The 27,452-nt window shown below is 47.3% G+C and overlaps 1 protein-coding gene across 4 annotated transcripts; it reads left to right on the top strand.

The window, feature by feature from the left end:
• The first annotated feature begins 7,030 nt into the window (after window positions 1-7,030).
• On the top strand, window positions 7,031-25,242 carry Mettl22 (methyltransferase like 22). 4 transcript variants are annotated; one of them, XM_005084580.4, is made up of 11 exons: window positions 7,031-7,152; window positions 10,663-10,797; window positions 12,656-13,018; window positions 16,637-16,677; window positions 16,766-16,910; window positions 18,857-18,928; window positions 19,425-19,478; window positions 20,510-20,590; window positions 21,833-21,935; window positions 23,459-23,627; window positions 25,144-25,242. In XM_005084580.4, the coding sequence occupies exons 2-11, from the start codon at window positions 10,692-10,694 to the stop codon at window positions 25,201-25,203; spliced, it is 1,194 nt and encodes a 397-aa protein (XP_005084637.1). In that variant the 5' UTR covers window positions 7,031-7,152; window positions 10,663-10,691; the 3' UTR covers window positions 25,204-25,242. The 4 variants fall into 4 exon arrangements, with proteins under 4 accessions (XP_005084637.1, XP_021091270.1, XP_021091269.1 ...); XM_021235611.2 differs by lacking the exon at window positions 25,144-25,242 and adding an exon at window positions 23,187-23,248 and having other exon boundaries at window positions 23,459-23,599; XM_013124027.3 differs by lacking the exon at window positions 7,031-7,152 and adding an exon at window positions 7,341-7,392.
• Window positions 25,243-27,452: the final 2,210 nt, after the last annotated feature.

The raw sequence follows: 27,452 nt of genomic DNA, 5'->3' as shown, positions 1-27,452 counted from the left end.
TTAGTAGTCCTGGAGACAAGCTCACTCTCCTAGAGGACAGCGGCTCCCTGGGCTGACAGAAAGTGAAGAACTTTCAGAAAGGTCACTGTGGAACAACAAAGCTAACACCAATCACCTGAAAGCAATAGAAACCAAAAGCTGGTTTCCACCTCTCTTCTGCTCTTCTATCTGCACCTTCCCTCTGTAGCAGGCATGTTATGTCCAGATGGTGGGAGGAAGGGGCAGCCCAGCATCCGAGTATGTGTTTTAACTCTGGCATTGCCAAACCTAAGGAAGCCACTTAGAGGAAAACAAGTCCCTGGGGGCTAAGAGAGGGCCAGGTCTCCAAGGCCTGGCCCAGTGCTTGGGTGTGTCAGAGCCTGGAGTCCACAGCCCAGCTCTGCAACTTGCTAGAGAGGACTGAGCAAGACACCACTTGTGCCTCAGAAGTTTGTGAACACAGAATAACTCAGAAGTGTGTGAGCACAGAATAACTCAGAAGTGTGTGAGCACAGAATAACTCAGAAGTTTGTGAACACAGAATAACTCAGAGGCCACTGAGATGGCCCGGGCGGGGGGGCGGGAGGGGGGAGCTTACTGTAAAGCCTGATGACCTGAGTTGTAAAAGCTGGGTTTGTGACTCCCATCAGTAGTCCCAGCACTCCTACAGGATGATGGGAAACAGAGCCAGAATTGGCTAGAAGTTCCCTAGACTAGCTTACCCTGGAATCAGCAGAACAGAGGCAGGAATGAGACAGGCCCTGCCTCAATGAGGTGGAAAAAAAGAGAACTCCCAAAATTTGTTCTCTGACCTCCACACACATGCAGCATCATGTACACACACACACACACACACACACACACACACACACACACACACACAAAGGAAGTTGGGAAGGAAGTGAGGGGGTCCAAAGGATGGTTCAGGAGTTAAGGTCACAGATCTTGGATCCCACAGAAATCACTACTTTTTAAGCTGAGGTCTGAGAATGTCTTTGAGAGATGAAATGCTTTCAACCTGCTGTCTGGTAAATGCCTAAAAAATTATAGGACCCAAATAACAGATCCTTCTGTGTTGAGGGAGATGCCCTACAGATGAGCTGTACCATGTGACAGCCACCAGCCACCAGCTCACAGGTGGCCAGTGAGTCCTGTCGTGAGACTGGTTCATTGACAAAGGAACTGAGTTCTTCGTTTCACTACATTCTGACTCCTTCAAGCTGAAATGCACAGGTTACTTTTGGCTTGCAGCCTCTTACTGGATTGCGTATCTCTGAGGATGTCATTTCTTCCTCATGAATGGCTCCTGCGTGACGAGAACAAGCATGCTCACATAATGGGAAGCATACAAAGCACGTTGTGCTTCCAGATGTTAGCGCACAGATGTTAGCATTAGTACTGCCTGATTGGTTTATTCCGAGAATTAAATGAATTTGAAGACATGAATTTCACTGAACTGAATGGTGTTTGGACCTGGTAAACATCACACAGGACATGGGTTTTTTTGGTTGGTTGGGTTTTTTTGTTGTTGTTGTTGTTGTTGTTTTGGTTTTTTTTTTTTTTTTGTCAGCTCAGTTGAAATTCTACTCTTGCTGGGTGGGCACACTCCTTTAATCCCAACACTTGGGAGGCAGAGGCAGGCGAATCTCTGTGAGTTTGAGGCCAGCCTGGTCTACAGAGCGAGTTCCAGGACAGTCTCCAAAACAATACAGAGAAACCCTGTCTCAAAAAAGAAAAGAAAGAAATTCTACTTTTATAAACAGATGGCTTGAATCATAACTGCCTCCCCTATTGTCCCACGATGGCAGGTGGTTGTCGGTGTTCCCCTGTATGGCACTGCCAACGTGTAACATGGCGTCCCAACAGAGTGAGCATCCAGTGAGGAATCAACTACCAGATAGATGGTGTGATCCAACCACAGAGCTGCTTGGTCAGTGCATTCGGAGTGTTAGTTGGACCCCTCACATGTAAAGGACTAAGTGAGTTCTCAGTGGGTGTGCCTGAGAGCAACAGAAAAAGCTTAAACTGTGGATTTTTTTAAAGATCTATTTATTTATTATGTAAAGTGTTCTGTCTGCATATATGTCTGCAGGCCAGAAGAGGGCGCCAGATCTTATTACAGATAGTTGTAAGCCACATGTGGTTGCTGGGAATTGAACTCAGGACCTTTGGAAGAACAGCGGTGTTCTTAACCTCTGAGCCATCTCTCCAGCCCCCAAACTGTGTCTTATACATGTGGACATTCATTGTCACCTCGCTTAAAAGCCTAGAGATGACAGGCTGAGTGAAGTCCTCAGGAACCTCCCAGCTGACTCGCTGCACCACCCCTCAGGTGGGGCTTTTAAGGCACAGGAGAGTAGGTATAAATTATGGAAGAAATTGTCTTAAAACCAAACATTGTGGCACACACTTATAATCTTAGCACTTGGGAAGTAGAAGCAGGAGGATCAGGAGTTCAAGGTCATCTTCAGCTACATAGAAAGTTCAAAGTCAACCTGGGCTGTGTGATATCCTGTCTAAAAAAAAAAGAAGAAGAAGAAAGAAAACCTAGAAGGGCATGGTGGAACATACTTTTAATCCTAGCAATCAGGAGGCAGGGGCAAGGTCATCCCATCCCAATATACACAGTGAGTTCCAGAATAGCCAGTAAATATTGTGTGAGCATGTGGAGAGTGGGAGGGCTGACCCCACCCCTCACCTAGCCGGTTAGTCAGAGACCTGGCTCCTGTGGACACAGGCACGGGAGAACTGGCAGGCTGACCAACTCAGCTACTACCCAGACCCCCATGCTGGCCTTGGAGTTGGCCGCCCCAACATCCTCCCCATCTGTGAGCTGGCTGGAGGTTATAAAGGGACCAAGCCTGTGGATCCCCATGATTCAGGGCAACAGCAGGATATATGAGAGTCTCTATGAGGGTCCAGTATTGTTGGTGTAGCAGGAGCCAGAGGCCTTGAACTAGACTAATGATTCATAGCAAAAACAAAACAACAACAACAACAAAAAAGACATTCAAAAGTAAAGCTGTTTGGGCAAAAGGTATACTACATGACACACCACAGCTCCCAATGCCACTGCAACAAATACATGATGGAGCGGGGAGATGGAGGAGCAGAGTGGAACCTGCACAGAAGGCTTCGGTGGATAGAGGAAGCCTTTTATTATTTATTTTTATTTTATTTGGGGGGCAGTTTACAAGAGTGGTGGGCAGATATGGAAGGACTTGGAAATGAATGGGATTGGGGTGCATGGTGTGAAATTCCCTAAGATTCAATTAAAAATTCTGTTAGAAAGAAAATAGAACGCCCAGCTGGTCTGGGCTTATAATCTCAGCTACTTGAGAGGCTGTGGTAGGATGACCACAAGCTCAAGACACAAGACTTTGTGTGGAAATAAAGAAGGAGAAGAGACCTGGGACATAATTAGTAGTCAAGCACTTGCCTGGTGTGCCTGAGACTGGTTCCAATCCCATTACCAAACCAGAGGAGGAGAGAGGGAAAAAAATAAGTCAATCCTCCTTGCTATCCTCCATCCTTTCCCATCTCTCAGTGCTGAGGATAGAACTCATGCGTGCATGGCAAGCATTCTTCCACCAATCTCTAATCTCATCCATCTCCCAAGAGCTACTCCATGATGCAGTCTCTCACTTCCCATTATCCCCATTGGCTGTGGGTCATGCTAGGTGAGGGAGGCTGGGAAATGTAGTTTTAAATTCTGAGGAGGCCTTACACAGTTACGGAAGAAAGAGAAAACGAATGTTGTCCATGCCTTATGAAGGAAGTATAAGGAAGTGAAGCTGGAATGGTCACTGGTGGGAGGGAGTTTAAACAACTCTCAAAATGATTGGAAGCTTAAAAAGATATTAACCACCTCAAGGTCACACTGACAAGCTGCCCAGACCACCAAATTTTCTCTGCTCAACTACTTAACACATCTGGACAGCCCAAAGATACCCATCAATGCCAATTCTACTCTCCACTTTTTCTACACACCTCTGATGCTTGTCTGCCTACACTTTCCTTCCTTCCTTCCTTCCTTCCTTCCTTCCTCCCTCCCTCCCTCCCTCCCTCCCTCCCTTCCTTCCTTCCATGTATCTTTGTTGAACAGCTCCTATCTGCCAGGCATCAACCCAGGCACTGCAGATAGAGCAGTAATTGGTGGACAGGACTCCTGTCCTTCTGGAGCCTACATTCTGACGAGTCAGACAGACCACAAGCACATAAGCACATTAAACATTTTTTCTGTCAGGATAGATGTGCTATGGAAAACACCAAAGCTAGGTGGGGACACAGCTCTAAATAGGATGGTCAGGGAAGGGCTCAGTGCTAAAACAAGGCTGGGAGAAGGTGAAGGGCCAAGCAGGTGGGTGTCAAGGGATGTAGCTCCTCCGTCAATGCAAAGGAATCAGAGGAGACCATGGCTGGGACAGGAGAAGTAGTAAATCCAGTGTGACTGCAGCAGGAAGAGTCGATGAGATGAGGAGGGTGGTTCTGTTGTAACTTTTGCTTTAAAAGACTCACTCCAGCCTGGGCCAGGGTTGTAGACCTGTAATCCCAGGATTTGGGAGGTAGAGGAATGAGGATGAGGAGTTGAGTTCAAGAGCAGTCTCGGCTGCATAGTGGGTTGGAGACCAGCCTAAGCTAACAACAACTAAAAATATAATAAAGGCTCATTGAGAGTAAATCAGGGCCAGAATTTGATCCCAAGTCACCCAGCTGGATCACTACATTGGTGTATTTCATAAAACATAGTCTGCTTTCTTTTCTTTCTTTCTTTGGAGGCTGTCCTGCAACTCACTTGGTAGACCAGGCTGGTCTCGAACTCACAGAGATCTGCCTGCCTCTGCCTCTAGAGTGCTAGGATTAAAAGTGTGTGCCACCAATGCCCAGCTCTTTCTTTTCTTTCTTAAAAGCGGGGTTTTTTCTGGTTTGCATTGTTCAGTCACCCTATCAATGCTTGGGTTGTAGCAGCAGTAGTCATGAAATTGCTGTTGACTCACTTCTGTTCTGAAAAGACAAATCTTGGCTTAAAAGTAATTAATGAAAGGATGCCAGCTAGGGTTGGGGAAGAGCAACATGGTGTTCATGCATGCAACTGCATATGCTCAGAAAAGAATGCACATTTTACATGTGGTCCTGTATGAGTGTGCATGTCTGTGTTCCTTGAACCATTGTCTATAGGTGGGCCCAGCTCTTTCTCTCTCTCTCTCTCTCTCTCTCTCTCTCTCTCTCTCTCTCTCTCTCTCTCTCTCTCTCTCTCTCTCTCTCTGTGTGTGTGTGTGTGTCTGTCTGTCTGTCTGTCTGTCTACAGTATTGTGAACTATATTTTCAAGGGCTCCCTGGCTCCCTAGAGAGTTCTCACAATGGACCCAAAGCTCTGACCCTGGCTACCCTCCCCAGGCTCATTCTGTTCCAGCCAGGCTGACTTCGCTGACATGGATATACTTAGCACAGTCCTGAGCCCTTTGCCTAGGTTTTTTCTTCCATCCTAGAATGCTGTCCACCAAAACAGGTATCTTGTAAGCTGAGACAGAAGGATCATGACTGTGAGGCCAGTCTGGGCAACATCATGAATTCCGGGAGTGCCTGGCCTATGTAGGAAACTCTGTCTCAGAAACAACAAGCATCAGAATGGTCTCCGCTATCACTTTCCCATCTCTTCCCTTGCTTCTTTCAGTCTCTGCTCCTCCTGACGTAACAACCAGGCCTTCCCGGGCCACCTGACCCCTCCGTTCCCTAACTCTCTACCCAGAGCTCTGTACTCTTTAAACACACCTGCTGACCATCTGACCCTTCCCCAACACAAGTTTCATGAGAGCAGGAGCCAGTCTGTCTTATTCCCTATTTTAACCTCTTCCTTCCTGCCCCACACATAGAATGCACCCCGGCACCAGCAAGACTTTGATAAATATTGGCTTAGAATCTCTCCCATGATCGCACTAGTGTGCATCTATCCCGGCAGGGGATAGACGTGTGTGTTTGCCTGCCTGAGTCTTGACACCCAAGGGTCTTGGCATGGGGAGGTATCTACTCACGATTGAATGCAGACAGCAGGAGAGAAGCAAAAGGGTGCAGTGGCTTCTGCCAGGGTGGCCGAGGTGGTGCCAACACTGCCTTACTTATAGGGAACAGGGAGGAGAATTCACCCTGTCCTGGGGTGTCCTCTGCCCTATCTGTTTCAACAATTGTCCACATTTCCTCTTTGAGCCCTGGCTTTCAAGAGCCCTGATAATCCAGGGGGGGAAAACACCCAGAAAATGGGCTAGTAGAGGGCAAATGGAGGCTGTGAGATTCACATTTGCCTCCACTACAGTTTAGATAAGAAGTGTCTCCAGAGCCTCACTGGCTATCACCCCAGGAGTCTCAGCCCCCAGGCTGAGGGTCTACAGAGTTGCCTGTGCTCCTTCCTCCCTTTGGCTCTCATGGTACTGAAACCGCAGACCCCCAAGATCTGAATTTCCCCAAGAATCTCAAGCTAGGAGAAGACAAAGACTAAAGCTAGAGATCAACCAGAGGGGTAACTTGTCTCCCAGAAAGAGATTTACACTTTTCAGAACATCTTGCAGGAGAGATTGGAGCCAAAACAATGACGGAGCAATGGGGGTCAGGGCCATACCTTGACCAAGACTGCTTAGCTACGCATAACTCTAGCTCTCTACTTTAAAATAAGTGTCTGATCAGGGCCCCGAAGATGTACTTGGGAGGATTCTTGGATGTCTTTGTCCCTCTTTCTAATGTGGCCATATTGACTAAGTCTGCTTTTGACTGTTACTTGTTTCATTGGCATAGTTGGGACCAGTGGCCAAAACTAGATTGTTGGGGCTCTGGTGCCTAGCCTCTGACCTTAATGACATTAATGCCTGGTGCAAAGTAACTTTTTTTTTCCTTCTGTCCTGGGCTCTCTACACCGCTTTGATGCCGGGTCCTATTTAAACTCTTTCCCGGAGGGATTCTCAATACCCAAGCGCAGATGTGCCTCCTCCACTCCAGCAGGCCATGTGAGTAACCCAACCAGGTGACAGCTGAGCCAGAGCAGCAGGTGTTGGCTGGCAGCCGCCAGGCGCATGCGCGACCCGAGGGAGCTTATACCACGCCTGCGCAGACCGTCTGTCATGGCGGCTTCCTGAGTCCTACGGCGAGGGATTCGCGTGGGACTCCAGCCCAGGGTCATGGCGGGTAAGCGCCGGGGAGTGGCGATGGGACCGGGCAGGACCCAGGGAGTGTTTTGGCTTTGAGAGCCAAGCTTCCACGACCTTGAAGCCGGAACCCCAGTTCTGCCCTCAGCCTCAGTTTCCCCATCTCTAAAGGGGCCTCTCTCGGCTTCCGTACGGAGTGAGGCGGTCCCTCTTGGTGTGGGATTCGGAAGGGAAGGCGGGTCAGTGGCCGGCTCTTCAGAGGACTATGGCTAACCCACGAGTCAGTGAGCGGCGGGGAAGGGAGGCGGTTCCTGGGGCGCCCCCTGTGCGCGTGGCCAGCCTTTTCTCGCACCCCTGGGCCCTGGGCGCTCCAGCTTCCTGGCTTTCCCTTATCCAGCTCCTAATTGTTGGTTTTTGAGTGGGAGTGCGTCTCACCCGACAGGGAGGAGGGGAGTCCTTTCATCGCCACCATCCCAGCAGACTGGTTTGGGGAACAACACTGACTGCAGGCCTTTAAAGAATTTGTGGGAGTCCGGCTCCGCGATCTTTAGAGAGCCTAAAACGCTTGGTAGCTCCCCTACAGGAATGAATTGGCAGTCTGCATCCTGGGTCTGCTTTTTCAGCAGTTCCCAGGAGGAACCAGAAACCCCTCCAGCCCTGACATTCCCTGGCGGAAACTGCATCTGCTATTTCTAAGTAGAAAAACTGGTCCAAGGTCTTTATCCGTCTTCCCAGCACTCTCTTCTATCACCATGACTAGAGTTTACTTCTGAGCCCTAAGAGGGGGGCTTGTCTCATTTAGTCCTCACACAGGCCCCCAAATAGACAGGAGTGCTGCTCTATTTCCAAAGTGCTGGTTCCCGAGAGAGTCAGTTAAAAAAGATTCTAGTAACCTGGGACTTCCATCTCAGGCCACATTTCCTAGGAAGCCTGCTTAGTTGACATTTTTAAGTGGAAGAACTTGACTAGGAGTTAGCAATAAATTTGTTTCCCACTTATGTGTAAGACAAGTTGGCCTTTGTATGCTTCCCATTTTCGGAAAGTGCAATGAGCATTCACTCTCTAAAGTGTAATTTTTTAATTCCAGCAAAATTGCACCGTAGCTGTCCTTTAATTCATGTTCAACGTTGCCAAAGACAGCAGGATGGATTTTTTGGCAAAACAAACAAAAAACCCAAAGCCAAAACACTCTAGGCAGGACACTTGTCTTGTCTCCAGAATTAGGGGAGTCAGTCTGCCTCGAACCAGTCAGTGCGTGGGGCTAGGCTGCATTTCCTCTGCCTGCGTCTTGTCTGAGTTTGTTGCCAGTGGTTTTGCTGATGGCTGGTACACATGAAACCCGGCATCAGTTTGTCTGATTTCCAGCCCCTAGTCACACAGCCTGCTTGTTTTGCTGGCTTATGTAGTGAAGGAGAAAGCAAGCTTGGAGAACAGCTTTCTGTGTTGGTATCTTTGCCATTCCTTGGCAGTCATCTGTATACAAGAGCTCCAGCTGTGGGTAGTTAGGGCATGAAAACTTCTGAATTGTTTTTGTTTTGTTTGTTTTTTGAGACAGGATTTCTTTGTATTGCTCTAGAGGTTGTCTTGGAACTCGCTCTATAGACCAGGCTGGCCTCGAACTCACAGAGATCCGTCTGCCTCTGCCTGCGGAGTGCTAGGACTAAAGGCGTGCGCCACCAATGTGCGGCGACTTCTGAATTATGATAATAAAATTAAACTTTTTTCTGTCTTATAGTTTGAAAACATGGAGGTCCCAGAAGGTTTGATGACACACAGTTAGTACATGTACCATCCAGATAGGAACTATTCCTGTAGGCAGCAGTTAAGGTCAGGGTTAGACCAAGCTCAGAGCAAAGAAGTTGCTGCGATTTTACACCTGTTGTGATGGAAGCACTCATAATCCCACCTTCCCCCACCCCCACACTCCTGCATGGTGGGATTATGACAGTAGGTTCAGAGAGGTAAAGGTCCATATCTGGGAGTTGGGAACCATGGTTTATACCCAGTTGCCTAGCTTCAAAGCCCAACAAACTGCCACTGCTTTGTGCTCTGTGATAAGGCAGAACAGTTGGTTGGAGGAATCCTTCCTGTTTGCAGCCATTGTGCCTTGGATGTGGCTTTCTAAATTCTAATTGGGGTATATGGTTCTATAGGAAATGTTTCTCAGAGATAGATTGGCAAAGAATTCAGTAGTTAAATGTCATGCAGCTCACTCTTAGTTCAAGGTAGGGACAGGGAGATGGTCTCTACTGGATAGGCAGATATGTATTATTGGATAGATGGATATATGTTATTAGATAGATGGTCTCTATTAGGTAGATGATCTCTACTATTAAGTAAATGGTCTATTATCCTATAGATAGTCTCTGTTGTTAGAAAATGGTATTAAGTAGATGCCATTAGATAAATGGGCATATATTATTAGATGGTCTTTATTATTAGGAAAATGGTATGTTAGTATATATAGGGTCTCTATTATTAAATAGATGGACTCTAATATTAGATTATATATATTGTTAGATATGTGATCTCTACAATTAGATAGATGGTTTCTATTATTAGATAGATTGTCCCCATTATTAGATAAATAGTCTCTGTTATTAGGTAGATGGTTTCTGTTATTAGGTAGAGATGGTCTCTATTATTAGGTAGATAGTCTCTATTATTAGGTAGATGGTCTCTATTAGGTAGATGGTCTTTATTAGATAGATAGTTTCTATTATTAGATAGATGGTCTCTATTAGGTAGATGGTCTCTATTATTAGGTAGATGGTCTCTATTAGGTAGATGGTCTCTATTATTAGATAGATAGTTTCTATTATTAGATAGATGGTCTCTATTAGGTAGATGGTCTCTATTAGGTAGATGGTCTCTATTATTAGGTAGATGGTCTCTATTAGGTAGATGGTCTCTATTAGGTAGATGGTCTCTATTATTAGGTAGATAGTCTCTTATTGGATGTTATATATTATTATATGAGGTGAATATACATGGCAAAGGGCTAGTTTTCCATCAATCCAGGTGATGGGTATGTGATTCTTTATTATGCTGTTTCTCTAGCTTTCTTTTTTCCTTTTTCTTTTTTTTTTTTTTTTTTTTTTTTTTTGGCTTTTTGAAACAGGGTTTCTCAGTGTAACCTTGGCTGTCCTGAACTCACTGTATAGACCAGGTTGGTCTTAGAGATCCTTTTGCCTCTGCCTCCCAAGTGCTGGGATTAAAGGTGTGCGCCACCACCGCCTGACTCCCCAGCTTTCTTGACTATAAAGTGTAGTATAGACCTGTCATCCTGCTGAGATCATAAACGCTGTTTATCTGGACTACAGAATAAGTCAAGGCTCCCTGTCTCAAAGTAGAAACGGCTGTGGACATAGTGCGGTGATGGAGAGCCTGCCTAGCTGGTTCAGGGCCTTGGGCTTGGTCCTCAGCCCCACAGATGAGAGAAGAGGGAGGGAAGGAAGTGTGGAGGGTCTTGTCCAGGAAAGAGCTTCCCAGGGTTCCCTTGGCTACGTGGTGGGAGCCACCATCCTGAACACTTGCTCTTCCCTCTCAGGGGCATCCCAGGAATAACATGGGCCAGCCATGGATGAGGTCACCTTCAAAAGTGACACTGTGCTATCTGATGTCCACCTGTACACCCCCAACCAGAGACACCTCATGGTGCGGCTGAATGGCATGGGGCAACCAGGTAAGATACAGGCCTGGGTGGAGCAGCCTGGTGCCTGCTGAAGCCCTCTCCCTTTTCTCATACTTCTTTTGGGGGTAAAGGCTGAATTGTTTTAGCTGCCATTTTTTGTCACCTTTTTTTTTTAATTAAAATTTTATTGCAAAAAAAAAACCACCTGAAAACAAAGTTCACACACCAGATTTATCCAGACCTAAAGTCTATACGTTAACTTTTTTATACAATTAGCCATTCTGTATATTTCTATACAGAATAGCCCATTCTGAAGCTGTGGAGCTTCACATTGGATTTTATGATTTCACTGTCAAATGTTTTCCCTTTACCCCACTTATCCTCTACAAAGAAAAAAACCCCACAAAAATTCATGATGCAGCTTAAACTAGAACAGCAACGAATTTTGTTTTCTTTAGTGAATCAAGTTCCTTTACTTACACTCAGCATGTCACGTAAGTGTCCTTTCTTCACTGAGTACATGCCTCTGCTTTCCTGAAAACCTGCCGAGTGTCACATCCTGACCTCGCACAGGAAAGCAGAAGTGAGTGATTCCACAATCCACGCAGGGATGACGCCAGTCCAGCGCTGTGTGTGCTCTGTGTGTCAGTGTATGTGTGTGTGTGTGCTGTGTGTGTGTGTCTGTGTGTGTGTGTGGTGTGTGTGTCTGTGTGTGTGTGTGGTGTGTGTCAGTGTGTGTATGTGTGCTGTGTGTGTGTGTCTGTGTCTATGTGTGGTGTGTGTGTATGTGTGTGTGTGGTGTGTGTCAGTGTGTGTGTCTGTGTGTGTGTGTGTGTGTCTGTGTGTGTGTGTGTGTGTGTGTGTGGTGTGCTGCATGTGTCTGTAGGCGTCTGCACAGCCTTGCTGGCTTCTCTTCCTATAGACAAGCATAGCTTTTGAAAATGCAAGCCCAGCCTTAGCACTGCCCTGACTTGGATTCCCCATGGTCCCCCATGGCTCTAAGGAACACAGGGCCTTCTACTGAGCCTATAAACCTTAGCCAGTGTGCCCAGCCTAGTCATCCTTCCCTCCTTGATCTCTGTAGCCACCTTCACCCCATCTTCCCTCAAATTCTGCACCACTTTCCTCCTCTTCTGCCCCGACTCTGGCTGACGTTGCAGGCCCTACAGCCACCTTCCCTAGTCAGTTACTCTGCATTCATTCTTTCTTTGGTGTGCTTATTAATAGTTGTCCCAATTTGGACAGTGACTTTTTGGCCACTCAGTGGTGAGAGATAGTCCATGGCCTTGCCCTGCCCTCCTTAAGAAGCTGAAGCACCAGGCAGCGTGGGTGTGTACCGTGCCTGGGCCACTTTACCAGCTCACTCATCCCTGAGCCTCATTGTCTGTGTCTATGAAATGAGCTGGTATACTGTCTTCATGGTGACTTCACAGTTAATCGCATGACACAGGCCAGACGCCTGCACAGACACTCACTCAGCAGAGGCTACTCTCTAAGGGGCCGCTGCTCCTGCTCTGGTGGCCACTGCTGAGTCCAGCCAGCCTTTGCTGCTACTTGGTCTGTACACACCATCTGACCTTTAAAGGTATCTGCAGTTGAGCTGGGCATGTGGCACACTTAGTAGAGCACTTGCTTTAGCACACATACGGCGCTGGGTTTGGACCCCAGCACCACATAAAACTGGACATATGGTGCTAGTGTATGATCCAAACACTAGGTGGTAAAATCAGGAGGACCAGAATTTGAAAGTCACCCTCGACTACATAATGAGTTTGAGGCTAGCTCAGGCCACAAGGTACCTGTCTCCAAAGAAAAACTACAGCATCTCCAGTTAGCAGTCCCACTCTCAAAGAAGAGGGAACAGACGAGAGCCTTGGCAATGCTCACTCTGTTTTTGTCTTGCCTACAGTCTTCCTGTCCCAGTTCAAGCTCCTGTGGAGTCGGGACTCTTGGACACACTCAGGGACTGAGGACAGTGGTCCCAGAGATGTCTCCGCACAGGAGACCTCTCCTGCTCGGTCAGAAAGTAGCCGCAGTCATGAGGATTTGTCCCTCCAGGCTGGGGATGGCATCACCATCCAGGAAGGGTTGAATGTTCCCCTGGATGAGGATGGGGACCTGGATGTGGTACGAAGACCACGAGCTGCTTCTGACCCTAACCCAGCAGAGCCTGCAAGAGACAAGGTACATCCCATGATTCTAGTACAGGAAGAAGATGACCTCCTAGGGGATGAAGAACAAGAGAGCTGCCCCCACAGCATCATCAAAATAGGTAAATAAAGGTCTTGTTCTCTGGCCACCAAGGCAGCGTCACAGTGGCTGTTAGAGCATAATAGAGGTTTGGGTATCAGCTCTGAGTTCAGAAGTGACATTAGTGAGCTGAGAACAGGTAATGCCTCAGCTACCAGTCTGTGCCAAACCTGCAGATCTTCTCTTGCTCAAGACTCTTCAGTGGCTCCCTATTGCCCCGGGAATGGAATCCAGATGACTCAGCTTAAAAAGCTGGGGTGACATGGTCTCCACTCACCTCTCACCACCATTGAACCTTATGACCCCAGACTTCTACATGTTTGCCTCCCTTCTGGTTCTCTGCTGCACTTTTGTCCTTGGCTGCTTGCTACCAACCTCTACTTTCTAGCACATTCCTAAGTGCCCCAGGTCCTAGCTCAGGTACCACTTCCTCCAGAAAGCTCTGCTTCTGCCTCCTGCTGCCTTGTTCTCTAACCAAGTGTGCAAGAGTGCAGGTCAGGACAGAGTTTGTGGAGTGCTTGGCTGGGCTCAGTGGAAACAAGAAGCCATAGGAAATGCAGTAGCCGATGTGGAATACAGAGGGATGTCAGTTCACAGCAACCTGCAGTGGGCCAATCAAATGGTTGGAAGCTGGCAGTGGTGGGCAATGAGAAGGAGAGGTGATAAGGCCCAGTTAAGGGATTTTGATAGACACTCAGAGACAACACTATGAGACCTGCTGCCTGGGCTCAATAGGCAGAGCAAGGGTCCGAGGACCCCAGGTGTTGTGTGACACTGTTTCTAGAAAAATATGAGCAAACATCTGATGGGGGTGTTCTTCTGGGTATATGTTTGTCTTATTGGTTGATGACTAAAACACTGATTGGCCAGCCCGGATGATAGGTAGGACTAGGAGACAAGGAGGATTCTGGCAAGAGTAGGCAGAGAGGAGTCATCATGTGATCCTAGAAAGTGACATAGCTGGGCAGAAACTGCCACTAGCTAACTATAGAGGTCTGGAGGTCTGGTACAGACAGGCAGGAAGTGATATAGCTGGGCAGAATCAGGATATAAGCAGGAATAAACAGGAAATCGCTCTCTTCTCTGTGGAGATGCTGAGCAGTCCTCATGTAGCAGGCAAAGGAGTTGCAGGTTCAGCATACCCCCATAAAATAAGACCATATGGAAATACTTAGATTAATAGAAATGGGTTAGAATTAAGACAGAGCTAGCTAGTAAGAAGCTCAAGTCACTGGCCAACATTTTCATAACCAATATAGCATCTGTGTGTTCATTTGGGGCTGACGAGGTTCTGGGTCCAGGCTGACTGAAAGAATGCTTATAACAAACATCTGTTCATCCCAGATAGGGAACTGAAGACAGACCAAAGTGAACATGCCATCGAAGTCTAACTTAGTGAACCAATGGATTTTATTGGGTTTACTTACAAGAATATAGGTGAGGGGTAACTTACAGGAGCAGAAGTGACTCAACACAGCTTGCATCTTCAAAGCTCACCCCATCAAGGGTGGTGGCCCCCAAAAACTGCAACCCTGAAGCACACTGCACAGGAAGGAGTATGTGTTGTTTACTCGATAGTAGCAGCTGCCCACCCCTGGGCAAGCCTAATTCCTTTAACCTTTATTGCATTATGTCTACTGTCTAGTGCTTATTGCAGCTGATATTCCTGGGGGTCACCAGGAATCAAGGCACACCTAATTCCAGCATCCACCAAAATCCAAATATTTTAACATTAATAGAAGATCAATAAATCTGTAACTTAACATGGGTGCTTTCAGTTCCCTGATTCTATCTGCTTTCTTTTGCTGTGATGAACATCGTGACCAAAAGCAACTCGGGGAAGAAAGACTGTTTGGCTTATGTGTCTGATCACTGCCTGTCACTTAGAGAAATCAGGGCAGGAACCATGAAGAACACTGCTTGCTCTTAGGCTTATATTTGGTGGTCTTTCTTGATGGTTTATCGATATAGTAAAGCCCAGCCATTATGGACAGCACTACCTATGGTCAAGTGGTCATGGACTGCATAATAAAGGGGAAAAAGCCAGGAAGCATCATTCCTCCATGGTCTGCTTCAGGCACTGCCTCTGGGTTCCTGTCTTATATGCTTGCCCTGTCTTCCCTTCATGATGGACTGATGTAGAGATATAAACAAACTAAGTTGCTTTGGGTCAGTGTTTTATCACAACCATGGGAAAGTAAACTAGGATACTTCCCTTCCCCTCCAGGGCTAGAGTAACAGAGTGTGTCATTCCACAATGATTCTGGCCTCCAGTGAGCATGTGCTAGAAACACTGTCTTACAAGTTTGTTGGGAGCCTTTATCATTTATTATAGATTAATATTCTAGGTATCAACTCCAGAATATTTGGCTGTATATAAAATATATACTGGGTGCCCCAGAGAAAGGAATTCCTTCTCACTGGGGCATCAGCAGTGAGAACTGCAGGTCCAGATCTTACACTACAGAGCCTTAGTTTTCCCTTTGATATAGCGCTGAGAAGTCCCCTTTAATCAGTAAATATCACTATTGGAAGTGTGTCTTTGTGTCCATGTCTCCCCTCCACACACACCCAGACTTAAGTTTTCCAGGACATTTTGCAGGTCATGTCCAGAGGAGAGATGTGAAGCACCTGCTTTTCTCAAGATCCTACCCACCTTCCTGGCTCTGAGAGTATGATCTACTGTCAGAGAGTTGTGGACACAAAAACTAGAAGCCTTGTGGGATAGGAGAGACCTAGGAGAGCTTTTAGAAGAAGGAACTTTTGGAGACTTTTTAGAAAGAACTTTAGAGAATTTTAAAGGAGAACTTTAAGAGAGCTTTTAGAGAAAGAATTTTTGAGGAGAGAGCTTTTAGAGAGATTCCCACGGGAAAGGTGGAAAATATGGCAGCCTCCCTCCCAGTGCTTTCCTGTGGTTTTGGTCTTCAGACTTGGAAGCTCTTCTCTCAGTCAAGGTTCTCATCCACCCCAGGACAGCATTTAGAATTTTGTTCTGAGATATTTTGGAATTCAGAATATATAACAACCACTCTTCTCATGAACTTTTTTTTCTTTCTTTCTTTTTTTTTTGTTTTGTTTTGTTTTTAAAGACACAGTTTCTCTGTGTAACAGCTCTGGTTGTCCTGGAACTTGCTTTGTGGAGCAGGCTGGCCTCAAACTCACAGAGATCCCAAGTGCTGGGATTAAAGGCATTTGTCACTACCACCCAGTTTCTTATGAACTTTATACACATACATACATACATATTGAAACTTACTGTGTAACCTTCTGGTACAGTTGTAAGCATAAGAAAATATTTTGGAAGTTGCTGTAATTATTATTAGCATGTAAATATATTTCGATTTTAAAGTGGCAGTTGACATAGTGTGATACATGTGTGTACTTTCACTGGGTTTAGACCTGATGTGCTCCCTGGGCCACAGGGCAGTCATCCAGTGACCTTAAGGGGAAGGGGCCACATACCTGGCCTCAGCGATGCTCCCACTTGGCAGCATAGCCCATGCCTCTGCTTCTTTTTTGGTCATTTAACTCTGCCACCCATCCAGTCAGGCTGGCAGACCGCCACATTGCCCCTCCCTCTGTCTTCTGTCTACCTCCACTTCACCATGGATGTTTCTCTCTTGGTTTCTGTCCTGTCCAGAGCATACCATGGCCACGCCCCTGGAGGATGTAGGCAAGCAGGTGGGTAGGCCCTGTCCACTTCCTGTGGTCTCTGAGGGTCTCTCCAGAGCCTCGAGTCACCTGTGGTTCTATGTCCTCTCTCTTGCAGGTGTGGCGGGGCGCCCTGCTCCTGGCAGACTATATCCTGTTCCGAAGGGACCTCTTCCAGGGATGCACGGCGCTGGAGCTCGGGGCAGGCACAGGTCTTGCCAGCATTGTGGCAGCTACCATGGCGCATACTGTGTATTGTACAGGTATTGACTCTGGCTCAGATGAGCTACTGCTGGGCTCCATGATGTATATGATCTATAAAGATGAACAAGGTTACCAGGAGCTAGATACCAGTGGCTCCTGGTTTCCGCAGCCTCCCCTGGTTCTCTCCACCCATTTTTTTGTCCACATGGCACTCAACACCCAGCCACCACAGTGTCACCCAAGACTGCTGTGCATGCAGTATCTGGTGCCCTTTCCCTGTTCACCCACTAAGGAAGAGCAAACTTCCCAAGAAACTCCTAATCTGTTCTCTTCACAGGCATCACACACTGCTTTATCATTTGTATCTGATGATAGAAACAGGGCTTGTTCTTTGGACAAAGTGTAAAACAGAAAATTTTAATCACTCAATGTTACAATCCCAAGAGTGACTCAACAGTATGCAATGTATTAGACACTGCTGTGGGCCAAGAACAGTTGAGAGCATAAGCAAAGCAAGTCCTGACCCCAGGGACTCACCAGGAAACATACTTTTACTCATTCATGTATGAATGTATGCGCATTTCTGCATATGTGTTACAGTTTACTATCTTCTTATAATTTATCTGTTTCTTTTTCTGTTTTTTCTTCTAGGGTTTTGGTCTTTTTTTTCAAGACAGGGTTTCTCTGTGTAGCCCTAGCTGTCCTGGAACTCACTCTGTAGTGGCATCAAATTCACAGAGGTCTGACTGCCTCTGTCTCCCAATTTGTGGGATTAAAGGCACATGTTCTTCTTTTTTTTAAGTTTTGTTTTTTGTTTGTTTTTTAGATTTTGAGACAGTCTCACTATGTTTCCTGGCTGACCTGAAACTCATCTGCCTCTGCCTCCCAAAGTGCTAGAATAAAGGCATGTTTCACCACCATGCCCAGCTTAGTTTTAAATGATAGACAGATGATAGATAGATAGATAGATAGATAGATAGATAGATGATAGATAGATAGATAGATATAGATATATAGATATATATATATGGGCTGGAGAGATGAATCAGTGGGTAAGAGCACTAGCTGCTCTTCCAGAGAACCCAGGTTCAGTTTCCAGCACTCATTTGGCAAGATCTGACATCCTCACATAGACATGCATGTAGGCAAAACGCCAATGCACATAAAATAAATCATAAATTAAAAAGGAAAGAACAGTGTGGTATCTCAACCTTGGAGCCATCTTTCCATCACCCTTTATACTCTTAAAGAATAGCTGAAATCTCTATAAATAGTTACTATATGCTTTGAGTATGAATATAGTATAGTCACTATATACTGTGTGAGTGCACACCTCATACACACACACACACACACACAGAGCCACAAATCTTGAGAAGTATTTCTTCAAGAACATGTTCCCATATCCTTAGAAATTATCCTAAGTGTAGGTAGGCACATGCCTTTAATCCCAGCACTCGGGAGGTAGAGGCAGGCAGATTTCTGTGAGTTTGAGACCAGCCTGGTCTACCAAGCGAGTTCCAGGACAGGCTTCAAAACAATACAGAGAAACCGTTCCTGAAAAAAGCCAAAAAAAAAAAAAAAAAAAGAAAGAAAGAAGAAGAAATGAAAAGAAAGAAATTATGCTGAGTGTAACTTGTAACAACTAGGTCATTTTTGTCATTATTTTTGTCATTTTGTTTCCCTTGCCAGACACTCTAACCATGCTGTGCTTTCTCCCACTTGCCAGTTGCAGCATTGAACACCTTTGTAATCCTTACAGTGATAGGCTGGGCAAACTGACTACTGTTGTAACATTTAAATTTGAAATTACATCACATTCACATGGAGGCTCCTAAAATAACCCAAAACGTGTCACATAGCCTTTGTCTAGCTTTTAGACATGCTAGCACTTTAAATGACCATAGCCCAGCAGTCGGGCTACTGGTGGTGGCTCTCCATGAAAACAATGGAGACGGATGTCTTAACAGCCCATGTGTCATGGTGCACCCTTCTGTCATTCCAGATGTCGGCACAGACCTCCTGACCATGTGCCAACGAAACGTTGCCCTCAACAGCCACCTGGCTGCCACTGGAGGTGAGGGCAGGTATTGGGGGGGCTGGGAGCAGGCAACACTGTCACCCAGTGAGCACAGTGTCGGGGTGGCATCTCTGCATCAGATGAAGGGAAGATAGATGCAGCTGTTCACTTGGAGCATAGATGACCTGGGCTTGGGCACAGTGAGGCCCCCCTGCCTCCCCTGTGCTGACAGAGAAGTTCGTCCCCTCCTCCATGTGTTTGCCCATTCTGTTAGTATTACCCTAGTCACACAGTCTCAAGTTATCTGCTGACCTACTAGCCCCTCTTTGGGTGGCCAGTCTCCAGGGATCGGGACCAGGACTCATAGATGTTTATATTCCCTGTCACTGATGCTGAACACTGAAAACGTGGAAAGAGAAGGGGGTGTGTGAGAGAGGGCCAACAGAGGAACTGGTGGAAGACAACTGCCCAGTTAGATGGTGGGGATGGTGAGAGTTAGGATGCCTTTTTCCCGTTTGTGTGCAGTTTGGGAGTTCTGTCTGCTTCTTTGCAGATGGCGTGATTAAGGTCAAGGAGCTGGACTGGCTGAAAGACGACCTCTGCACAGGTGTGTGCTTCTTGCAGTGTTGCGTTAAGTTCAGTGGCTCCTCTGTGGTACCCAAAGCCTCAGCTCTGTGGCCCAAGTGAGCCACAGAATCCTGGCTGCCTCCACAGCCCCGTATCTTGTGGGACGTCTCTGCCACAGGCTTCTGAGCGCCAGCTAGTCTCTTACTTCACACACTGGGCACGTACCTGCATGCTGTTGTTCACACCTCCCAGTGTGTGTGAGGGGGAGTCCTGAATGAGTGGAGACCAGCAGAGATGCCAGGCTGTTATCCCAGGTCTGTGACCTCGGGGTCCTAACCGCTTCCCAGGAAGCTCAGTGAGTGGCTGGGAGAGTTTAAATTCTTCCAGACATGTCAGACCTAATGTTTGCTGTTTATACAGCAGCTTCTTTCTTTTTCCCTGTCAATAAGGGAAGTCTTACTGTCACCTCCCTTGCATGCTGCTGTGAGCCCGTGACCTTCCAGCCATCTTCTGAGAGAGGTTTTAGTGGCCTTTCTGTAAACTCAAAAACTGAAGCCAGGGGATATAACCCATTTCATGGTCTCACACAGTCAGTAAGTTTGCATGGTGGTAAACAGCTAATGTTCTCACAGGGCTCCTGGCCAAGTGGCAAGAATGGGCGGAACCCACTTGCCCCTCACTGGTGGGAAGGGTGCCCCTTAATGGTGTAGCTATCCCTAAGGTGCAGGGCATCCTGTCTCTAGCCCTATCTTTCTTTTTCTTCCATCCTTCCGTCCTTCCTTCCTTCCTTCCTTTCCTCTGTCTTTCTCTCTTCTTTCTTTTTTCTTTTTTTTTTAAACAAAGCCTCATTTAGGTAACTGGCTGTCCTGGAACTCACTCTGTAGACCAGGCTAGCCTCAGACTCACAGAGATCCACCTGCCTCAGCCTCCCAAGTGCTCGGATTACCAGGTGTACCACCACACCCAGCTCAGCCTTGTCTCTTGTCCTGAAGCTTCCTTTGGTCACTTTGTAATAAGAGCTGGTGGCCAACAAAGGAAGGAATGGCCACTCGGTCTTCTCTTCTTTGGTAGATCCCAAAGTCCCCTTCAGCTGGTCAGAGGAAGATATCAACGACATGTACGATAACACCACTGTGCTGTTTGCAGCTGAAGGTGAGTGGTTCTCCGTCATCCTGTGTCTTTGTCACTACCCATGTCGTACAATATCTCACCCTCATGCAGAGGGCTTGAGCTCCTTGTGCTTATAGATAAGCAGTAGGGAATCCAGGAGTGTTAAGCATGCAGGGTTATGTCTGCCCAGAAACCTGGAAGTGGGTGTAGTTACAACCTGATGATCTGTGCTATCGTGGAGCCAGGCCGTACCAAATCCCCAGACTATTGTGTTTATCCCTGCCTCTTCCTGCTTAGACCTTTTATCCTGAGCATTGTTTCTCAGTCAGTAGAACCCATCCCCAGGGGTGAGGTCACAAGTCCAGATCTTCCCCAGGGCCCTTAAGCTATAGAGCCCATTCTTGAGGAGTACTTTGTCACATGTACTTTGCAAAAGAGTTTCGGTGTATTCACTCCTTAAGCTCTATTGTGATAATTGTCACCAGGAAACCTTCTTCCAAAGTTATACTGGACTTAAATATGTCCAAAATAAACTGTCTGGGGTCAGACTTTGGAGGTTCGAACCAATGCCGGCTAAGTCCTCTTGAACCAGATTTCCTTCTTGCCTCACATGGATGTTACTTTGCCAGTCCCGGTGTTTGCAGAGACCCCAAATCCTCACCTGCTCTGAATGACTTCTCCAGAGAGATGTCAAATTAGCACCTTCCCTGCACTGGAAGGCACTAGAAGCCTAAGAGAGATTTGTTCAACTTCTTCCGGTTGAGTAAGACGGGAGCTGTTTATGGACGGACAGTGGCCAGCTGTGTTTCCCCAGAGTCACCTTACCAAGCTCCTATTTTGTGTAACTGTCAGTCCATAGAACTGACAAAGACCTGGCTTCAGATCATTGCCCAGTGTCCAAGCAGTGGAGGTGACTGACTGTAGGATCACACACATACACACACGCACGCACGTGTATGTAAGTAATTCTGGGAAAGTCAAACATTTATGCCTGTTCTGTCCTTGTCCTCGCAACGGTCTCAGCAAATACTTGCCAATCGTGAAGAGGCTGGCTCTGATTTGTTGTGGTCTGCCGTGTGGAACAGCTAATGGCAGCTTGCTGTGAGAGACTCTAGTTAGAACTTAATGAACTAGTCTCACTGTGCTCTTAGAGACATCCTAGAAGCTCCTTTCCAGAACGTTCTTCCATAGCTGCTACTGTTTGTGTTGATAAGGATCCACTCCATGGTGTTTCTGTCGCTCCCTCTGAGTACACTTTTTCCCCAATGCCCTTCTTTCCCCCAGTGTTCTACGATGACGACTTAACCGACGCCCTGTTTAACACGCTCTCCCGACTCGTCCACAGACTGAAAAACGCCTGCACAGCTATACTGTCAGTGGAAAAAAGGTGAGCTGTGCTTCCCAAAGCTGCACCCTGATTGTGGTATCTGCACTCACGTCTGTCGTGCCCTGCTGTGTGCTAGGCTGGGGCTCACCCGCATACCTATCCCCTCTAATCTGTGTTACACTCTTACCAGGCACAGCCAGCCTGGCTCCATTTTCAAATGGAGCAGACAAGGCTGAGATACACTAGGGTGCTGGCCTCCAAGCCTCAGTGAGGTAGTGCCAGATGAGGACCTGCCTGAGACCAGACCCCTCACCACCAGCCCCACTTCCTGTCGTCTTCCACATGCTGAGGGCCGTCATCATTAAGGCCTGCCATTAGTATCACTTAAACTTTGTTTTTTCTGTGAAAAGGAAGTTTTCTGTGTTCCTATGTTTTCAGTAAAACTTAAAAATGAAATGGTCAGTAAAAATAGGGATGAAGAGACTTTGTGGAAGCCACGCATCCCCTCATACCGTCTCCGCCCTCTGCTAGGACCCTGCAGGGTATCTTTGCTTCAGCTTCGCCTCTTCCACACCAGATTTTGATTCAAAGCTGAACATCTTGGGCTCTCGTCACAGCATAGTTTATCCCAATAACTCCCAAGTCCCTCCTTCAGACAGTGTCCAATATAGATCCTCATCCATAGACTATAAACAAGAGACTTAAGGCAGATGGGGAAAGCTGAATTCTGTAAATGACGTTTTAAGTTATTGTTTGCCTGGGCAGGAGGATCAGAAGCTCAGAGCCAGACTCACTACATACTGAATTCAGGCATACCTGGGCTACCAGGAGACCCTGTCTCAAAAAAACAAAAACAACACCACCAAAAAAAAAAAAAAAATCAAGAACCAAACAAAAGGTTAATTTCATTTTGAGGAAAGGATTGATACCTTTCCCAGATATGTACATACGTATTTACTGGTGAAACCCTCTCTCAAAAAACCAAAAACAGTAGATTTGAAAAAGAAGGGGTCATGAAGATGGTTTAACAGGTGAAGCACTTGCTAGACAAGATAAGCATCCCCAGCACCCAGGAAAATGCCAAGTTGTGGTGGTCTCCAGATCACAAGCCTGGGTTAGTGAGAGACCTTGTCTCAAAATAAATGTCAGCCTCTGGCCTCCACACTTACACATGTACACACAAACACACATGAAAGCACACATGTATGTGCATACACATGTGGGAAAAAAAGACAGATGAACACTTTGAATTCTAGGTAAATCATTTTATAGATTCCCTGTTCCACAGCCTCTCGTTCCCCCTTCCCATAGATGGTACCCACAGCACCCTGCCAGCAAATCGGCCCTGGAATCCATTTGCAGCAACTCTTGAGGTAGGCATCCACCTTTCCCCGGTGTCATCTTGGCTCCTTAAGTCTATGAACAGAGCCAATAGCCATGCTTACATCTGCACAGGCTCTGAAAGGAAGCTGCTCAAAGGCTGGTTGCAGAGTAGACTAGTCCAGACCCAATGGCAGGCATTAAGTGGGAAACTTCAAGCTGTTAGGATGCAAGGGAGTGAGCCCTTCCTGGTCAATCCACAGGTTCAACTTCACACTGAGACACTTGGACGTAACCTGTGAAGCCTACGATCACTTCCGTGCCTCCCTGGACTCACTGGAGAAACTGGCTGATGGCGGACTACGCTTCATGGTGGAACCTGTGGAGGCCTCCTTTCCGCAGCTGCTCATCTATGAGCGCATCCGGCAGCTGGTAGATGCAGCCCCGTGAGGGTGGTGGGAAACAAAGCCATGGGCCAGCCTTACTGTCCCATCATCCTCCTCTGCTAGGAGAGGCTGCAGATTAACATTGTCTGTGACCCCTGGAGGGGGGGGGGGGTGAAGCCATTCTCAATAGTCACCTGGCCAGAGCAGCTCTGTGGCTGTCTCATGTTCTTTCTCTATGGGCAGTTAAGACTCCAGAGGAAGCTAGAGGGCAGGCTTCAGTTACTTTCCTCCTTGCTGAGACAAGGGCATGACCGAAGCAACCTCAGAAGGAATGTTCATTCTGGGTCACATTTCAAGAGGACACAGTCATCGTGTCAGGTGGCAGCTGGTCACATTGCACCCACCCTCAGGAAGCAGTGAACAGGCAGTGGGACTAGCCTGCACACGGTGACTCACTTCTTCCTCCTGCAAGCCTCCCCTCCTCAAGGTTTCACCCCCTTCCTAAGCAGTGCAAGCATGTGAGGAACACGTGTAGGAGACACTCCAAATTCAAACCCCACAAAGCAGTAGGGAGCAGTAAGTCAGTGGGAAGGAGCAGGAGTCCTGCAGATGGTAAAGCAGGTCTGGGTGCTGCCTGATGAAAGCAGCGGGAGGGGGAGGAGGGTTGGTTCCACTCCCAGGGTGAGGGGTCGCCCCTCATAATGGGAAAGTGGAAGCTGCAGGAGTGTGAGGCAGCTGGTCACAGGCATCCACAGTCAGAAAGCAGAGAGAGGTGGACGCTGGTGCTCAAGTGGCTTCTCCCTTTTAAGTCAAGGGCCCCAGCCCATGGTACAGTACAGTGCCGCCCATCTTAATTAACCCAGTCTGAACTCCATCACAGACATGCGCGGAGGCTCGTCACCTGGGTGAGCCTAGATCCTGCCAAGTGACAGTATTGACCATCATGCTAATGACTACATCTGCTCGTGCCAGGCGGTGGATAACCCTCCTGCGGTTGTGACCCATGTGCTTAGTGCCACCTACCTTTTGTCCACTGCCTTAGTAATGTACCAAGCCAGGAACTGGCAGATCTGGGACGTCATCTTATAGCCAAGGAACCTGCTATTACAGCTTTTAAACCCAGCACTTAGAGTAAATTTGAAAACTCAAAATTACCCTGAAAATTACCAGGAGCTGGATTCACAGAAGTCCTTCTGGAATCGTGTTCTCTCGACATTTCTGCTGTGGAGATCAGGCCTCATTCTCAGGAGAGGGAAGGCAGTGACAGAAGGGCCCTGCTTTCTCAAGCTCCCTCCTTCGTTCTGCATCTGGAGCAGATGCAGATCACAGTGGTTAAGGTCCCCGAAATGGCAAGACTATGGCCCCTTGCTGCCATTCCTTCAGTCCCCTGTGACTATGTGGCATACCAATATCCCTTTGGCTACTTCTAGACTTGGTCTACACAGCCACTGTGCCACCATATAGTGACCAGAGCCTCAAAGACCAGAAGGCCCCCATCCCTGCCCTGGTGTCATGGCTCTGCTATGTGACTCCTCAGACCCTGTCATTTCTGTGTGTTGCAGGAACTCTGGAAGATCAGAGTGGAACCAACAGCACCAGTCACCTCTGATGTGACCTCTTGACTGTTAATATATTTCAAATAAAAACAAACCCCCCATGCACTGAGATACTGTCATCTTTAAACACAGTGAGTGAGTGGCCCTCGCATGACCTAAGCTAGCTGGATCCATCACTACCTGCAGCAATAGCCCAAAAATATTGTTGCTCAGAATGTGGTGGCTTGGCTGTCTCATGCTTGTCTTTCAGCTCCCAAGTGCTCCCAAGCCACTTGGTCAAAGTAAGCAAATGGTCTGTCTGACTTCACTCTGGTTATTTCTACGGTGCACTTTCCTGTGGGGGTGGGACCATGACATCACTTTTCGTACTTCCTCTGCTAGAAGGACTAGGCACTTGCCCAGCGTACGTGAAGTCATGGGTTCTATTGAAAACTATATAGAGGTGGCTGACGTCTAGCTCAGCTGGCGGAATATTTGTCTAGCAGATACACAGAACCCTGGAATTCTTCCCTAGCACCATGGGTGTGGCAGTACATAGCTGTAATGCCCTTTTTCAGGGGTATCCACCAGAGAAGACTACTCAAACACAGGTTCAGGCCAATCGAAAGTCTTAATTAAGTTGGGTGTGGTGGTACACGCCTTTAATCCCAGCACTTGGGAGGCAGAGGCAGGTGGATCTCTGAGTTAGCGGCCAACCAGAGCGAGTTCCAGGGCAGCCAGGGCTACAAAGGAACCCTGTCTCAGAAACAAAATCAAAGTCTTTTTTTTTTTTTCTTCTTTTTTAAGTTAGAAACAAGCGTGTTTCACATATCAATCCCAGCTCTCTCTCCCTCCCCTCCTCCCCCCCCACCCCACCTAATCTCCACTCCAATCCCAGGGAGAGTGATGCCCTCCATGGTGGATCTCCAGAGTCTGTCATTTCATCCAGGGCAGGGCCTAGGCCCTCCCCTAGGAGTCCAGGCTAATAGAGCATCCCTCATTGTGGGATGGGCTGCCAAAGTCTATTTGTATGCCAAGGATAAATGCTACCCAAGGACCCATAGATTACCTAGGCCTTCTCACTGACACCTATTTTCAGAGGATCTGGATCAGTCCCATGCTGTCCACCCAGCCATCAGTCTGGGGTCCAAGAGCTCCCCCCTTGTTCAGGTCAACTGTTTCTGTGGGTTAAACCAGCCCAGTCTTAACCCCTTTGCTCATCAGTTCTCCCTTTCTGACACTGGATTCCAGTTCAGTTCAGTGCAAAAACAAAGTCTTAATTAACCAGCTGGTGACTACACTGAGTGTTTGGGACCCAACTGCAGTCCTGAGCCTTTCTCAGGGTGGGCTTTTAAGCACAAAACCCACATCCTGAGTTGACATGCCTCAGCAAGAACAGTTAGCCAGAGGCAGACTACAGAAGCCAGAAAGCAAGATCCTTTCTCAGAATTATGGATTTTTGATGGATTAGGTCTTTGTTCTTATTCTGGTAGATAATTCTTGGTGTCTACAAGCTGGGTTTCAAGGCATGGACGGTACTTCCACCATGGTATCAGTTGTGCCACGGCCTGGGGTCTGATACACCAGCACTCAGGAGGGTGGGGCAGGGTTGGTCTGGTGTAGCAGAGCCTGAGGACCTAAGTTCAGATCCACAACACTGACATAAAGTCTAGGCACAGTCCTGCAGAGGGGAGGGGAATAGGCAAAGACAGGCAGATCTCTGGAGCTCACTGGCCGTCCAACCAAGGTAAATCAGTGAGCTCCAGGCTCTGGGAGAGCCCTTATCTCAAGATAGAGAGCACTGAGAAAGACACCTGCCCTCGGCCTCTGCCAAGTACAGAATAGACACTAAGGAGAACAGTCAAGCAACCTTTGATGCTCATTGACCAGCCAGTCTAGCCAATTCAATGAGGGCCTAAAGGGAGAGATGGACAGAGGATAGACACTCAATATCAACCTCTGGCCTACACACACACACACACACACACACACACACACACACACACACACACACACAGCCTCTGTAAAATAAAGTGTTCTTCAAAATGACCCCCACAAAAGTGGTGGCACACATTTTTAATCCTAGCACTTGAGAGACACAGACAGATTTGGGAACCTTTTCTACATAGTGAGTTCCAAGACAGCCAGGGATACATAGAGAGACCCTATCTAAAAAAAAAAAAGAAAAAGAAAAAGAAAAAGAAAAGAAAAAGAAAGAAAAAAACCAGACAGGAGACACAGTGAGTGACAATTCCCTAGCACTCTGGGAATTTATGTAATTGTCCCCAAGCAATAGAGTGGTGCCAGCTTCTTCACCCAGCTCATGGGGGCAGGCT

Source organism: Mesocricetus auratus, unplaced genomic scaffold (assembly GCF_017639785.1).
Source record: "Mesocricetus auratus isolate SY011 unplaced genomic scaffold, BCM_Maur_2.0 Super-Scaffold_100007, whole genome shotgun sequence".
Lineage (NCBI taxonomy): Eukaryota > Metazoa > Chordata > Mammalia > Rodentia > Cricetidae > Mesocricetus > Mesocricetus auratus.
This window is presented reverse-complemented; position numbering and strand designations above follow the sequence as displayed.

Bases quoted from the DNA above. Each gene is read 5' to 3' on its own strand.
- Mettl22 (XM_005084580.4), top strand. From the start codon at position 10,692: ATGGATGAGGTCACCTTCAAAAGTGACACTGTGCTATCTGATGTCCAC. The intron at 19,479-20,509 runs GTGTGTGCTTCT...CTTCTTTGGTAG, and splicing joins GAAAGACGACCTCTGCACAG to ATCCCAAAGTCCCCTTCAGC. The intron at 23,628-25,143 runs GTAGATGCAGCC...TGTGTGTTGCAG, and splicing joins ATGAGCGCATCCGGCAGCTG to GAACTCTGGAAGATCAGAGT.